General features: G+C 41.0%; 1 protein-coding gene across 1 annotated transcript in view; it reads right to left on the bottom strand.

Annotated features, from left to right (window-relative positions):
- iglon5 (IgLON family member 5) overlaps nucleotides 1–16,232 on the bottom strand; it is a 158,215-nt gene that overhangs the window by 31,559 nt on the left and 110,424 nt on the right. The window contains exon 2 of the mRNA XM_084727026.1: nucleotides 2,922–3,000. Coding sequence (XP_084583152.1) covers nucleotides 2,922–3,000 — 79 coding nt within the window. The remainder of the gene's footprint in view (nucleotides 1–2,921; nucleotides 3,001–16,232) is intronic.

Below are 16,232 nucleotides of genomic sequence, written 5' to 3'. Positions count from 1 at the left end.
CATGCTAGAAAAAGCCAAACAAATAATGATGTTGTAATGTCACAAGCGGTTTCTGTTCTAATGAAAAAACAGCCTTGATAGCCGCAGATCTCCCCTCAGCAGAATAATAAAAACTATGTCAAATCAAAGTTGTGCTGAGTGACTGGATGTATTTGCATAACTAAAGAATATAGCTAGTTCATTAATATTTTATTTAATGTACTGCAATTTTAAATCAAAAGTACTTTTAAACCAGCCCAACTAATGGTAAACCAGCCCAAGTTCTGTCCACCTGCCCAAACCCATTTTAACCCGCTCAAAAGTGGTTGTCCTGTGCAACTCTACCCCGCCTTTTTTTTTTTTTTTTTTTTTTTTTTTCAGAATTACGCAGTGGGTGGAGTTAAGATCAGCCCTGTGGGTGCAGGTACACTTAAACGTTCTATGCAGCCAGAAACATGAAATAAATGCTTGCAATCTAACACATCTGTGCAGCTTTCCTGATATCAAACTGTACAGAAATAAAAGGTGACATCCAATGTGCAGACTTTTATCACCCAGGTGCATTCGGCTTAGAGTTTTACGTGCTTAAATACCCCAAAAAATTCTAGAGATTTGACTCTACCACTGCGTCAATAGAACAGCTTCAAGCTACACATCATAATGACAGTATAGATCGCCATCCTGGTTCTTTAATTTTCCAACTCTGAGAGAGACTTGTTGATGTTAACAAATATTGACAGGACTGTACTTGGCTTCAGAATAACATATTTGATTTTAGTGGAAGGCGCACTCTTCTTTCCAGGGAAAAAGGGACTAAAAGTGGAATATGTTCAGAGATTTGAGAGGTGTGGGCTTAAGGTGATGAAAGTAATGTTGACTTGGATTTTTATTTATTTTATTCTATGCACTGCTGAGTGTACTGCCAAGCCAGGTCACATCCACACAGGGGGAAAAAGCAAGTTGGCTGTTTTTCTGCTTCGTTGAGAGCCGGTGAAAGCTATGATTTGTACTTTTATCACCCAAAGTTGGACGAAGAGCAGCCGAACTTAACTGCATCATCATTGTTAAGCAGGGGTGGACAGTACTTAAAACTGTAATTAAAATGTGCATGTAATTACTTTTGTGTATCTTGTTATTTGTATTTTGCCGGGCAGTAAAAAATAAGAGCGCAATATGTAAAAATTGGTCATCTGTCAAATTTATATTCCAAACAAAGAGTAACTGCTAACCGCAACTGTAGCTGCTAACTGTAGCTGTCGCTTGCTATTAGTCTCAGCAGCCTCCCAGTAAACATGGCCAGACTGGGACCGAACACAGTCTCTGAGTCTCACGTAGGCCAGGGATGACAGTGCCAAGGTGATTTATAGGGCTCTGACTCCAAGGATGACGAAGAAACAGCGAGTTCAGGCAGGGACAGAAGAGATGTGAAGCAGGAGAGGAGCGAGGGGGTGGTCAGACATCAGTCAGCGCCCACCTCTGGCGTTGCAGCAGGGTCAGCCCTGAGTTAACAGAAGCCAAACCCGACAAAAAAAACCCAACTCAGTGTTGGACTGAGGGCACTCTGGACTCTACAGTGGCTCCCTGTCACAGGCCGAAACTTGCTGCTTAGCATTCTAACCTTTACAGACAACTGAGAAATTTGATTTTTATTCTGCAATTTTGCTGGAAATTAAAATTAAAGCAAACTAAATGTTTGACAAATTACATATGTTTCAAACATAAACCCTTAAAGAATAAATTTTCACCAAAATTGGAGTTTTGGTATTAATAATATTTAGTTTAAGTTTTTTGGGAGGGTTTTATAGGACATAATTTGTCCCAATTCTCAAAAATGGGTGCTGTGCAACATAATACATGGACATCTTTGATGTCAGAACTATGATTTCTTCACATTCTGTTGACAGTTTTGGTTCAGTTTTGATTTTTTTTTTTTTAAGTACTTTATTTATCGGTTTTACAGAGGAAAAAGACAGAACACTAGGATTGTCAACAGACAGAAGAACATTATCGACCCCTTCCTACCCCTCTTTTCACATATAAGGTAGTGAAAAACAATGAAAACAATGTGTGTACTGTACTACACAGGTTGCAGTGGTCATCCAGTTACACAAATTTTTAGAAAGTTTTAAGAAATATGCTGGAGCAAGAAAATAAAAACATTTGAGGTGTCATGTGGGTCCCATCGAAACTGTAATGTCAAGAAAGGTTTGCCATATCTCTTTAAACCTCCTTGCTTTCCCCAACATTTCATATAGAATTTTCTCCATATATAAAGTACTAGAGAACTCTGTGAGCCAGGTTTCAAAACAGGGGAAAATCTCTTTATTCCAGACCTTCAGAATGATTTTCTGTGTGATTACCATTCCCGACTGGACTGACAAAGTTTGCCAGTGAGTTTCTAACCGTTGTGACAAGCCTAGAATGGCCGTTTCTGTATCGGGATGGAGAACATAAACATCCACAAACATCTGAAGAGCAACGTAAGACACCTGACCAGCACTCGTGGGGTCTGGCACAGAACCAGATGAGGATGGAAAGAATGGATGTAGTTTAACAGGTGAATTATTGGGCCTATGTATGATCTTATACAGCAGTTTTGCTTTTTATAATTGTCAGTGTGCATAGAATGTATTTTTGTATTTTTGAAATTCTAGTATTTTGTATTATATTTTAAATCAATTTCAATTTTCAAGTACTTAAAATTTGATATATTTGTGCTCATCCCAAGAAGGAAAAAGTGGTTGAAGATTCAAGCATCGTCTGACACATATTATCATTCAATTAGCTATAGGACAGAGAGAGCTGGAAAATATGGCACAATGTGAGGCACCTAATTGAAGTTATGTGACAGAATTGGCAATTAAAGAGGCGTGACAGGTGGGGGGAAACACAAACATGTTTTTCATGTAATTAATAGGTGCAGGTGTAGGATCGAGAGTTACCTCAAAGTGACGCTTTCTCCTTCCAACACTGTAATGTTGTCCGGCAGGTGTCCGAATTCTGCGCCGTGAACACTGGACCCTGCCAAGAAAAATGAGAGAAGAGACCAATGAGCAGCCAATAATGGTACCAGACACTCCGTTGGTGTTGATCAATCTCAGGTCAGGTGCTCATGGATCGACTGCTTCACCAAAATCGGTTGGGGCGGGGGATGTGCTCTCTGTCCTGCTTACTTATTTCTGAGAGGAAAGTAATAAATATACTAAACAAAAGAGTCACAACGTCTGCACTGACCCCCATACTTGAATAATGATTTGGTTTTACCCTGCATTCTGGTGGGGTGCGCGTTCATTGAACAGCACTGATAATGAGCCAAGGGAAGAGGATTCACGCGGAGCTGCCGGAGCGTGAAATGAAGGGACAGCAACGGTAACAGAAGGGATGCTCATCCTGCCTACCAATACACACACACACACTTGGAGAAAAGAGGCACATGCTTACAAAAGCACAAACACACACAAGAATAGACACACATCCTGAGAGGCATTAGTTGAAGAGGAAATATGAACTTTGCATCTGTGAGATGCGTTTGAGACACTCCGGTGAAGGTAGAAACAGTTCAGAAGTCATTTTTGTGAACTTGTCTGGACTGCAAACAAAGATAACCAAAGACCTTATATGCCGGCAGTGATATTGCCCACTGAGGCAGACCGCTCCCCACTAAGACACCCGACTCTGTCCATCTAAACTGCGCCAAATCACACCATGACACCAGATACCTCAGTTTGTGTCCCTCTTCTATCTCCCGCAATCTCTTTCTCCCTCCTGCCTGCAAGATGACCTCAATATCTCAATAAGCTTTTGCCGCGGTCTAGCCTTGAGGTTTAATAAATGGTGACTTTATGAAACGAAGCCGCTGCAGCGAGGAGCTAAGAAGCACCTCAAGGTTTGTTAAATAGCCGCACAGAGTCAAAGACATGCAAGCAAGCCGAGTGGGAATCCGGTAAGAGATGAGACCCAAAATGACGGCGATGCACCACTTAATGGACAGGAAGGCTGCCAGGAAGTGCGGGTTTTTAAATTAAAAGAGAGTCTTTGTGGAATCATGGTTTGATTACAAAGAATAATGAGAGAGACTTCAGAATTATAATGAACATCATGGATTGCTAATCAAAAGATTTTCAAACGGCATAGCAAAAAGTCCCAAGAAGTGCCAACTATACTAAATAATAATTTATCGTCTTTTAAATAAAGACTAATTATGCCTGTTCTCTTTTTCTGCTTGTTTGTGAATGAAAGCATGTGGTGGGGCATATCTGTGTGGTTATGCCATAGTAAATACAGGCTTTAATCATGCTCACATATTCATATATTCATGCGTGTGTGCACCCTGGGTTACTTTTAAAATGTATTACGATACAATTACTTGTTACAAATGTAGACATGGTGGCCTGGTAGCTCAGTTAGTGGAGCATTTGTCCCTTGTGCCAAGGCTGTGGGTCCTCTGCAGCGGCTGTGAGTCTGACTCCTGCCTGCAGCTCTTTGTCATCTCCCACTCTCTCTCCTTCTTTGCTGTCCTCACTTCAGCTGTCCTGTCTAATAAAGGCATAACACCCCCCCCCCAAAAAAAATATTTTAAAAAATGTAGACAGTAACAAAATCCAGGTCCTACCTGTAAATGTTTCTGTAACTTATTAGATATTGAGTTCTTGGATTATAACGTTATTTTTAAAGCTGAAGGCAGAACTGTCACTGTACTGTGGCGTTCCTCTTTAGTGATTTACACATTACATGTTCTGTTACTACTAAAGCCCATGTGCACCAGTGCGTGTGTTGCTCAGGGTTGTGTGTATAAGCTGTGACAGTATTGAGCTGTCTGTTGCTCATGGGTGTGAATGCATGTGTTTGTTTGCTGACATACCGGTGGAGAAGAAGAAAAGAAGACAAACTAATGACGCCTCAAAAGAAAACTGGCCCTGAAAATCTCCCACTAAAAGCTGTAATCGCATTAATGGGTGCTGCTGCTGCTGCTGCTGCTGCCACTGCTGCTGCGCTATCTAGGCCGGCCAAGGATCCCAGAACTGGCTTCATCTCTCTCTTTCTCTCTCTGAAAGCCTTGGGGGAGGGGCGTAGCACATTAGCCATTGTGTCCAATGTTCAGAAACTGTCACAAGCTTTCGTTTATCTGTATGCTTTTTTTTTTTTTTTTACAACAGAGTAATGTTGCATAGAATGGCACCGCTCATGCATCCTGTCTTAGACTCAGACAGTCCTCAACTCAAGCCCTCAGCTGTTCTCTTTCAAGTGCTCTGTACTCTACACACTAGACTTTATTTAGGTTAATTCAATTCAGTTCCAGGGCTTGGGGCTTGGAGACGGGTGTGACATGCCGTCATAAATACACACTACCCCACATACGCAATCACAGACACACACGTAGAGAAAAGACGCTCCCTATCACATAATGTAACCACAGGGACACACACGCCATGCACACATTTTGATTGAATGAATGATGAATGCATACGCCGAATGCTCCAAACAACGTTGCGAAGGTTACAAACCAGCGGGGAGCTATTCCCATTTCCCTACTCAATTCCCATTTTCACAGCTCGATTGGCACCTTGCATTCTAAAACCTGTATCACCCTGCCTCCGCTCCCAGGCAGCGCACAACATGATAACCAGGTCAACACATTCAGCCCACACCTCCTCTCACACACCGAATCACAGGATCAATCACACACACACACTCTGAACATATACGCAAACACACTCATCGATGAGCCAAACCAGCAGAGATGAGGTTTGTCTGAATTCACTGTGAGAACAAACACAGCACTTCACATTCACATTCCTCCTGGAATATACTAACGTGACTTAATCCAATGCACATATAGAACACACATATACACACACAGGGTAGACAAGGGATGGTTTCAACATGGGATGGTGGCAACAAGTCTTATTTCTTCTTCCAATCAGAAACATGTTGCAACCATCCCCAAGCTTGGCAGCCATATCAAAACAGAACAGTAATTTTCAACACAAACTTGTCACTGAGGAGTATATAAAAGGATAGTTCAACAAAATAGAAATGTTTTGCTTTTTTCATTCTTTTTCATTCATGTTCATACATAATAAAAGCTGCATTCCAAAGCATTCCTTTCTTCTTATCTCTCACTGACATATAGAAAGATTGAATAGCACCTGTGACATTGATTCAAGGTAGGCCTGTTATGCACATGAACAAACAAAACTCAATAACTGTTATTTGATAAACATTACTGAATAAATAAGACCGCAATATTATTATAGAGCAATGCATGTTTTGTTTGTCAAGACAAAAAAGCAAAGACACTTGTAGCAGACAAATGTAAGTTTACTATAAAGATTTAGTTGGTCCAGTCCAAATAGTCTCTATGCAATGGATAGAAATGCAAGAAGTGTTTCAACTGTTCCCAGTCTCCCCTATCGGGCATCACATCTCCATGATTTATGCACACACCCACGACTGTGTAACACTTTCTGACCTCTGTCACTCACTCTCAATGGTCAGTGCCCAGTGGAAGTGTTGCTTTGACCTTGGCACAGATTAAAGCGATCGCTTTAAATGAAAATGTGGAAATCAACAGCTTGTGCAGGACAAACAAAACGAGCCAGCATCTGTATTTGAGAGACAGGAGACCTCCTCTATGTCCTGAGACAATACGCATGGGTTCCCTTTTTTTTTCCATCTTCCAAGCAAAACATGGTCTGAGAAGCAATTATATTATTTGCCTGACAGCTGGACTACTTTGTTTTGGCACCAAATAATATCGAGAACATAATGCAGACCACAATGTTTACAACCCAAGCCCTCAGGATTGTCAACTGGCTATGTGCCTAGAACAGACTATAGATTTATAGTTAAGTGCAACGTGTATATCTCTACCAACATCTGATAGTTGCTGAGATATTTTAATGTGGTGGACTCGCTGACTGACATTGCCATCCCCAGAGCTATGCTGTTGTTTTGATAAGAATATGTTGTTTGACAGCAGCATCTGAAAATGACCACTCTTTGGATTAGTTGTTTTCAGAGTATTGACATTCAGTTCTAAAAACAGCCAAAGCGGTCAAATGAAATAGAAAACCGTCTTGTCGCTCCACAATAAATTATTTTAAAAAATAAATTACATATTTGAAAATATATCTTTCACAGTACAATATGTCAGTTCTGTTGCTTGGGGTCTTTCTCACATTAAAACAATATCAAAAGATGTATTTTGATCAACTCATGTTGTAGCGTAGGATGATGGGAGTTATTTTCACTTTTAAACCACCACCTATAGCTGAGGAAAATCAGCTATGACATGACAGGCAGAAATCATGTGCATGGATGAGGTGAGATAAAAGTTTTATTCATATTGTTTGACTTCCTTCTTGTTTTTTCCAGAAGTTATAGCAGTATGTATTTAGCAAGCAACAGCTGGCAGTAAACGCACCCTTACCTTTAATAAATTACAGATTTCTTTGCCTTTGAACATTGTTGTAAGAATTCGGGATAATACAAGTACACAACTTAACAAAATATATAACATTAATCTTGTGTTTTAATGTGCAGATGTTACATAATATAGTTTTAATGGAAGCCAACTCCACTTTTACTATACAACACCATATATTCCTGTTGCAAGGTCAAAACAGGTGCTGTAGTGCCAGACCAATCAATATGTGTAGTGTACATCTGTGGCAACACTTCATCACAGGTTACTTAATAGTGTTACTGACCAAATAACGTGTGCTGATTGTGCCTGTAGCTGGAAAGTGAATCAGAAAAGACTCTCAGTGATAGGGGAACTAAAGTTTTTACTGTGAAAAATAAGCCTCTACTATAAAATACCTGCTTTACCTGGAGTTTGGTTCAACGGTCTGCACACTTGAAAGAGCAGAGAGAGAGCTGAGGGTATTTTAAGTTAATAATTCACATAAATTGAGCTGACATACTTTCTAATAATGAACCCTGTAAACATGATTAAGCAACATAATAGAAAGCTGACAACTATCATCTGCTTCTCTCAGCTCCAAGTAAAAAGTTTCAAAATGAGTGCAAACTGCAATCGAAATAGATATTGACCGGTAAAAACACATCGATCTTGAAGGAACGTTTGCAGTCATCAGAAAATTCATGCAAAGGTAAACACATTTGTTTTTCGTCTTTTATCAGTTAGCACAAGCTGGCTTGTCAAAAGGCTCTTCAAGTAACTCTAAGAAGGTGTTCTTCTAAGAACCTTTTCTTGAGGGATAGCCAGAACACGTAAAGATGTTTCTCCTCCTTGAAATTGAAGAACCTCCAATATTTTCTTAAGGACTTTGCAATTTTAAGAGTGTAGTATAGTGTAGTCACGAGTATAAAATGCATTTGGAAATTCAAGAGAAAAGGTTTAAACTAAAGTACTGAGTATATCTAAATCTACTGTAGATTTAGTTGACTAAAATCTTGATATTTAGTCAACAAAAACTAGACTTAAACTAAAAGAATTCAGAGCACTAATACTAAATGTAATTTTAGACATTTAAAGATTGAAACTAAATCAAACTTTGCTGTCAAAATGAGCACCACTTGTAAAGGTGTAATCTCTGCCCTTGAGTTCTGTACTACATGGAGGTAAATGCTTATTGAACAGACTTCTGCAGATAAAGGCACATTAAGTGGGCATCTGCAGCATCTCATTAACGGGAGAGTGGGAGTGTTGGGTGTAAAACAACAAAATGTAAACATCATCTGGCTGAATGACAGCGTGCATCTCCCACCCTTTGATGTAATCCACATTATTTATCCCTCGCAGGCAATTAATTCAAATGTTGCCGGCCAAACACAACGGGCTTGATCAAACAGAACGATAACGAGACCAGAGTGCAACCATCAGTGCGCTGTTGCACGGCCAAAACAGAATCTTGAGCCATCACTTTCAATTTCTGGGCTACTTTCGGTTTTTATTGATCCCCATCTCAAATTCTGCTTTTTCTCTGCTCCCTCCTGGGGCTCAGCATGCAGGCCGATGAACTGCACCCACCAGGGTTGAGGAGCCGTGCCCATTGACACTCTAGAAGGGAGGGTGCTTGCCAATAGGGAGGCTTAAACCAACGGCTACCCTGCAGCCTCTAAATGTGGAAACACAAAAACAATGTGAATCCCCAAAGAAAGCCTTTTTGTCTGCACCTCTTTGGTACACTACTAAAACAAAAATGGATTTGTTTATGAGGGAGAAAAATCCTGAGACTATATAAAACACGACTGAGCTGAGTGTGAATAGAGGAATGATAAACAACCATGTAGAGCTCTGTTGGTGGTGGACACTGCAGAGGCCCCTGGCGCTGGTGTGGATATGGGCATATTGAATTACCCTGCTCACTGTTGTCTCGAGCAGATACAGTCTGTCCTGGCTACTGGTATCTCTTGTCCTTGCTATGACCTGCTGTTTTGGCACAAAAATGGAACCCCCCATCTCCATAGCATACATACACACACACACACGCACACACATGCCTTCCAAATATCCCCCCTCCAGCCTTTGTCTGCACACAGTATTGGGCCTCAGGTCAATGACATTTTTAAGAGAATAAAATTTTACGGACGTGCCTGAGGGATTACACACAGGAAAACACCGAGCTAGTGGACCATCAATTCACCTGTACTACAGGTCCTTTCAGCTGTTATACACCCTGCAAGAACAGAAATCTGTTTAGCTCATCTGTGGATAACACCTCATTTATTGTTAGCCCACACACTCTTAGAAATAAGGGTTCCAAAAGGGTTCTTCCTGAAGGGCTGAGATTCTACCCAGAACCATTTGCTACTGAAGAATCCTTTTTCATCAAGGGTTCTTTGTAAGACTAAGGGTTCCAGTAAGAATGCTTTCCATTTAATTTAAGTCTTCATTTAAGTTCATCCAAATAACTTTTACTTCAAAAAAGTATTGGTATCCTTGAAGAATTATTTCAACAAGGGTTTCTCATGGGTTCTTTTTACCATAATAAAAAAAGGTTATCGGTTGAACCTACTTAATAGATTTTAGATAAAACCCACTGGAATATAAAAATAAAAAGTTCTTGATAGAACCCCCTGGGTGGGTTCTTGTAAACAGCCTTTACGAGGTGGAAAGGTTCTGGATAGAACCTTCAGAGAGGGTCCTGGGTTACACCAAAGTAGGGTTCTCCTTAGGGGCTTTCTGATGAAGCAAATGGTTCTAGATATGGACAGACCCCATTCCAGTTCAAGCACATAATTTTGAACCAGAGTATTTCCACTGAAAATAAACTTGTTCAGAACCTGAAAAGTCTGTTCCCAACTGGAACCAAAAACATTTTTTTGGGGGGAACCAAAGTGGGCAGGTCACATACTACAGGTTGTTAATGACATCCATGATTACAATGGTTCTGCTCAAAACAGGTGTAAATGCGGGCTGGTTCACTGGATAGAAGCAAAAGTTCCAGAGATCTTGAAAGACCCAGTTCAGGAACCAGAGCTTATTTGTTGGAAAAAACTTTTATAAAAGCATCTACTAAGAACCAGAAAAGGTTTTCCTATGGGGAAAAGCTGAGGAACCCTTTATGATTCCAGTTAGTGCCCTTATTTCTAGGTGTAGGTAGACACACACATAATTCCCTGTACTTGTGGTCCAGCGTTTCGGTCTCTCGTGCATTGTGTCTTTTGTCTGCAAGGCTGCTTGCTCAGTACTCATGAGACATCTATTATGTGATTTGTATTCTCTTGACTTTTACATGCGCCTGTTTGTAATTGCACTTGCTACTGGCAGACACTTATGAGTAGAGCTCTATTGAGCTGTACAACTCTAGCCTGTGTAGTCCTTGCAAGGCTGTCTTTGTACTGTTCATCTATTTCACATTGCCCTTGACGATCAAATAAACACAGAGAGAGGAGGGAAAGCTACTTGTGAAAGCATGATTGGCGTCAGGACGGATAACAGCAGAGGCTATAATGAAACCCATAACAATAATCCGTTTTAACGGCGGCTGCCGTGGTTTGGAAATTGAAAGGAGGAGGAAATAGGCATAGCACAAGGTTGGAAAGGAGAGGTGAAAATAAGATATCCAGGGAGAGGTGAGGTCCTGAAAGGAAGAGTCACTCAGAATAAAGAGAAGTTGTTTAAAATGTGGGATTATAGCAGCTGTAGTAACAGTAGAGGCAGTTTATGGTGTTCAGTGATAATAACAGCAGCACTGGCGCTAATAGTTGCAGTCAGAGAAGGAGCGATGGAGTATCATCAGTATGAAGAGGAGAGACTAGTGCGAGGAGGACTTAGTCAGTGACGCTGGGGCAGAGAGCGAAGCAAAGGAAAGACACACCCGCATAATTAACACCGGCATGCTGCAGCCAATTAAATATTTACAGAGGCACTTCCCTCCGACACCTTGATGATGAAGAGAGGCAGCCCAAGGATTATCAGATGCCGGGAGCCTCAGGCAGGAGACAAGGGGTTGGGGGTGGGGGATTAAACATTAACCGGCGCAGATATCCCTTTCTTTTCCTCGTCTGATCCCATTTACTCTGAATGGCCCAAATCCAACCTCATGTCCACCTCTCTGCAGCCCCATCCTCCTGCCCTCCTCCACTCCTCATTCAGCCCCTCCACTTCCTATCATTGAAATCCCTGTCTCCCCTCCTGACTCCTTCCACCCTCAGCACCACCTGTCAGGGACCGAGCAACAGGATAGCAGGATGAGAGTGATGGGTGAGGAGCGAGAAACCACCTGGACGCCTCGCTCAAACAGCACAACAAGATGGATATGAAGGTCGCCTGCTTTTCACAATTGCTGGTGAAGCAAAATGGATGTCAGCGGGATTCCACTTGACAGGAAATCTAAGAAATGTCAGAGAAGTCACGGTGAATGAATTGTTTTGAATCTGTCTGGTAATGTCATTTTTCCCTGCTCTCAGACCAGAGATGCTTTTTCCTGTTGAAGAATGTGCATGAATGACCAAAATGAGTGTTTACGTGACTGCAGCATATTTCGACATTAACTGATCTGGTGAGCTCATTTTCAGACCTCAAGAGGATCAGTTGGATATTTACCAAGGTACCAAGGCTGTTTATTATCATTACGCAACACAGGATTGCATAATGAAACCGAAGCTGTAGTTCCTTCATGCTCCACACATATGGAACATACAGATACATATAATTAATCACAACCTCATTCCCGAGAAAGCTGTGATGTTGTGTAAAATGTAAAAAAACAAACAAAAAACAATGATTTGCAAAAACTTTTCAACCCACGTTCAACTGAATACAGTACAACAACAGGATATTTAATGTCCAGACTGATTAACTTAATTTTTTTCTTGTAAATATACACTGGATACATGATGCCTGGAATATATTCAAAAATAGTTGGAACGAGGGCATGTTCAGTGTCATGGTTTTGGATTTTGGACACTTCCTGTTTTATTTTGTAGTCTTGGTTCTCTCCCGCCCTGTGTGATCACTAATTATTTTCACCTGTCTTTGACTGCCCTCACCTGTGTCTTGTTTGCCTCGCCCTCCCTAGTGTATTTAATCCTGTGTCTTGTCCTCCTTAGTTGTTGGTTCATACTCGTTTTTTTGTCTGATTCTGGTTGCACGTGTTTCTTCTCTTGGATGGATTTCTTTGGGTTTTTCTTCCCTGGATTTTTATTATTGCATCTCTAGTTGCCTTGTAAGTTTCTTGTGTTTGTTTTTGTCTGCTTTGTTTGAGACTCGCTCCCTTAATTTTGTGTAAGCTTTTGTATCTTTTTTGTTAATCATTAAATTTCTTGGATCTGCTCTGCTCTCTGTTGTCTGCATTTGGGTCCTCCTCTTAGTTGCCTTTTGAACTATAACATTCAACACTGTGATTCGTCACCTTTTCTTTTAACAACACTCAGTAAGTGTTTGGGAACTTGTATTTTGTGCTTCATAATGCTCCACACATTTTCAGTGGGAGAAAGGTGTGGACCGCAGACAGGTCAGTCTCGTACCCAAACTCTTTTTTTGTACGAAGCCATGCAGAATGGGTCTTGGCATCATCCTGCTGAAATAACAAGGGAGTTCTCTGAAAAAGATGTCATCTGAATAGCAGCATATGTTGCTCCAAACGCTTGCACATACTTTAGAATAAAACAAAGTAAAATAAAACCATATATACAGTTTAAAATGAATATGCATCCATTTGAATGCACCACCAAATGGGTGATAATACGATTGACATCATATCAAAATTTGACATCTGGGAAGCACAGATGCCACCTCCCCTCATCCTGCCAGAGTCTTGCATGTTGCATCCTGTCATTTTGGATCTGGTCTGCCCGTCAGCTGCAACAGCTTGATCCAGGATGTCGTGGAGCACAAGATATGAGCACAACAGTCCCTGGTTTCCCATTGCTTGGCCGGCCTGAGACTCATTTCATCTGCTTAATTTTCTTAACCGGACATTAGCCAAGCTGGGTTAGCAGGACTCTGATCGCTGCTCACCTCCACTCCTCCTGGGGTATCTGTGGCGTTGCGTCCAGCTGATCTAGCTAGATCTAGCATGTGCATTGTTCATCATTAAGGTCTGTTGTTCTTTAATTCAAACCCTGCGCTTCCATTTTCAATTCCTGTGAGTGAATTTCTGTTACAGGTGCTACATATTTTAACAATAAACCCCCCCCCCCCCCCCCCCCCAAAAAAAAAAGATTAAAAGAGTAGTGAATTTTGAAAGAGCTACCAGCCATAGCGTCTTCATGCACAGCCATTGCCATAGCAACCATTAGCTGCTTGTTATTCAAGGTCATATATTTAGCTGGTCTTAGAGTCCCCATATTCCAACCCCTCTGACACACTTATAACTGCTGATACAGCCTGATCACAGGCATGCCAAAACCATCAACATTTACAGAAAAGCAGGGCATCACCCTCGGGTATCTGACTTGGCGTTACCAAAGATGTGACATCTGCCCCTTTTTTATTGTACACATGCTGCATCCACAATTCTGCCTCTGGTCGCTCTGCCCATCCCTCCCTCCCATCCAGCATCTCCTTCCCTCCCTCCCACTCACTAATCCCTCTTCACACATCAATCAATAGAGCACTGCAGAGTGCACAGAGCCATACAGTACTCAATGCAGCAGTTGTACAACTTCAATGGGCATCCACAGACCTTTACCACTGAATCAAGCGTGGGAGAAAAGCAGAGCGTGCTAAAACCAGGGACGGGCCCCACTCCACTTTCTTTTACCCCCCATTTTCCTTGGACGGGCGCCTAAACCCCTTAGCACTGTTGAAATCAATACAGTAGTTAAACTGTTACTTCCTCTCCCAGTGAGTACACACACACGCCCGCCTTTACACAAGGCCCTGTAGACTCCCCTAAATACACCCTGTGCACTGGTAATTTGACAGATTTGTGGGCAAGCGCTGTCACTGCTTTAAAAGAGAAGCTTTAAATACTGATTCACCCCAAGTAGCTCGGCATCTAACATCCTCTCACAATAACATACTTTATAAGCCACAAAAAGGAACAGAATACCAATATGTAATCTAACAGCAGCAAGGGGCCCTCTACGGCACTGAGAAAGTCTGAGCAGTAAATTCACATTTTAGTGTTATATCATAGTCAAGCATACAGTAAATGTGCAATAGATGGATAGGCTGAAATATTTAGAATAGAATACGAGTTTCTATTTATCATTGTATTCATGTCTACTTTACTGGACATCAGGATAAAAATTTCTATCGTATTAAAGGAACTACAGTCAAAATGGTTTATATACAAAATTATGTTTACAGGCAGTGTAATACATTTTGTGTATCTTTGATGTCTGAGAAACACTGATTTAATTTAATCTTTCCTTGAGAGTATTTGGAAAGGCATTTTTTGAAACGCATTGTTTACATCTTTGTCTGCATGCTAGCAATCATCTGCTTTTCTGCCTTTTTCTGGAGCATTCCCGTGTTTCTCACCGTCACTGACTGTTGAATGTTGTGCAGTTGTTGGCAGGAATGTGTATTGTGTCCATGTGCACATATAGAAAACCACAAGATACAAACACAGCAGGGATCTACTCTTCAAAACATTACCCCATATCACCAGTGGTGGTCAAAAACTCCACAGGGTATCTTCAATCGGAATATATATCTGTTATAAATATGTATAACTTATGGGAATGTGCAAACTCTAACAAGTCCAGCAAATTAAATGAAAAATTGCAGCATTTGTAATTGGCATGCTGGACATGCCTCTAAATACTAGTTAAGGTTTGGTGGGGATCAAAAATTTCTTGGTTTCTTTTTAGGCAGATGCTATTTGCACCCAGGGTGTAAATAGTCACTCTGGCTATTTACATATGGCCTAGCATGGCAGAGATAAGCACCACATGTCAGTAGCCAACAATACTATTTGCATGCAAGTAGTAACCAAGTTCTTCAATCTAACAAAGTAGCTTTGTTGCTTTACCCAACCAACAAACCAAACTTACGGGACTAATATGTAACAATTGCACATGCAAAAACAAGTTGGAGTCATAGACGGAATATTAAATAGATTACAATCCTGCAATCCACCGGAGCACAGGATGCATGCAGCCTCATAAATTGACAGTAACAAGCGACGATGAGTCCTTCCCTGTAACCGTTTATAACTGTCAGTTGTCTGTCAATGTAAAGTTAAGTCTGTCATCCTGAAAACCAAAGCCCAATGCTATGAAATAATATACTCTGAATTAAGTGGCTGCCTGTCTCACTGCCTGCCCAACTCCATTAACATTCTGCTTAATTTGACAGTTCTAAACATCTACGCCTTCTACAAGATTATTAATGATTTCTTACAACTCATAAAGAGACACTTGCTCATTTGGCAAAAACATTGCATTAATTTTAACTCTGATTAATGTGAAACAGACATACAAAAGAGTTTTTCCTGTCTGGAATGGAAATCTCAAAGGACACCATGATCTCTGATGACATATCAGGGTTATTTTTTGATTTATTACAGTAAATATATACCAGATTTCTCCTTTAAAACAAACTGAGAATAATGAGTCCAGTAAGTCAAAAAAAAAAAAAAAATAGTTTCAGTTCGGACTCAAATCCCAGTCATGGTTGTCAGGTCCACAAACTCAGTCTCCCAAAGGAGAGTCCTGCATTTGACTAACTCCGCCACTGTAACCTCAACCCATTGCTCTTTTTTTATAGCTAAACAGGGGGTCTGGGTGTGGATAGCCAAATGGCTGCCACATTCTTATTCTCAAGTGGGTGCACTTTCTTTTAACCATGACCAGTCGTTTCATGACCTACTTTTGGCGCCTCGCGA

This window comes from Lutjanus erythropterus, chromosome 9 (genome assembly GCF_056507025.1).
Source record: "Lutjanus erythropterus isolate fLutEry1 chromosome 9, fLutEry1.hap2, whole genome shotgun sequence".
In the NCBI taxonomy this organism is placed as follows: Eukaryota; Metazoa; Chordata; class Actinopteri; order Lutjaniformes; family Lutjanidae; genus Lutjanus; species Lutjanus erythropterus.
This window is presented reverse-complemented; position numbering and strand designations above follow the sequence as displayed.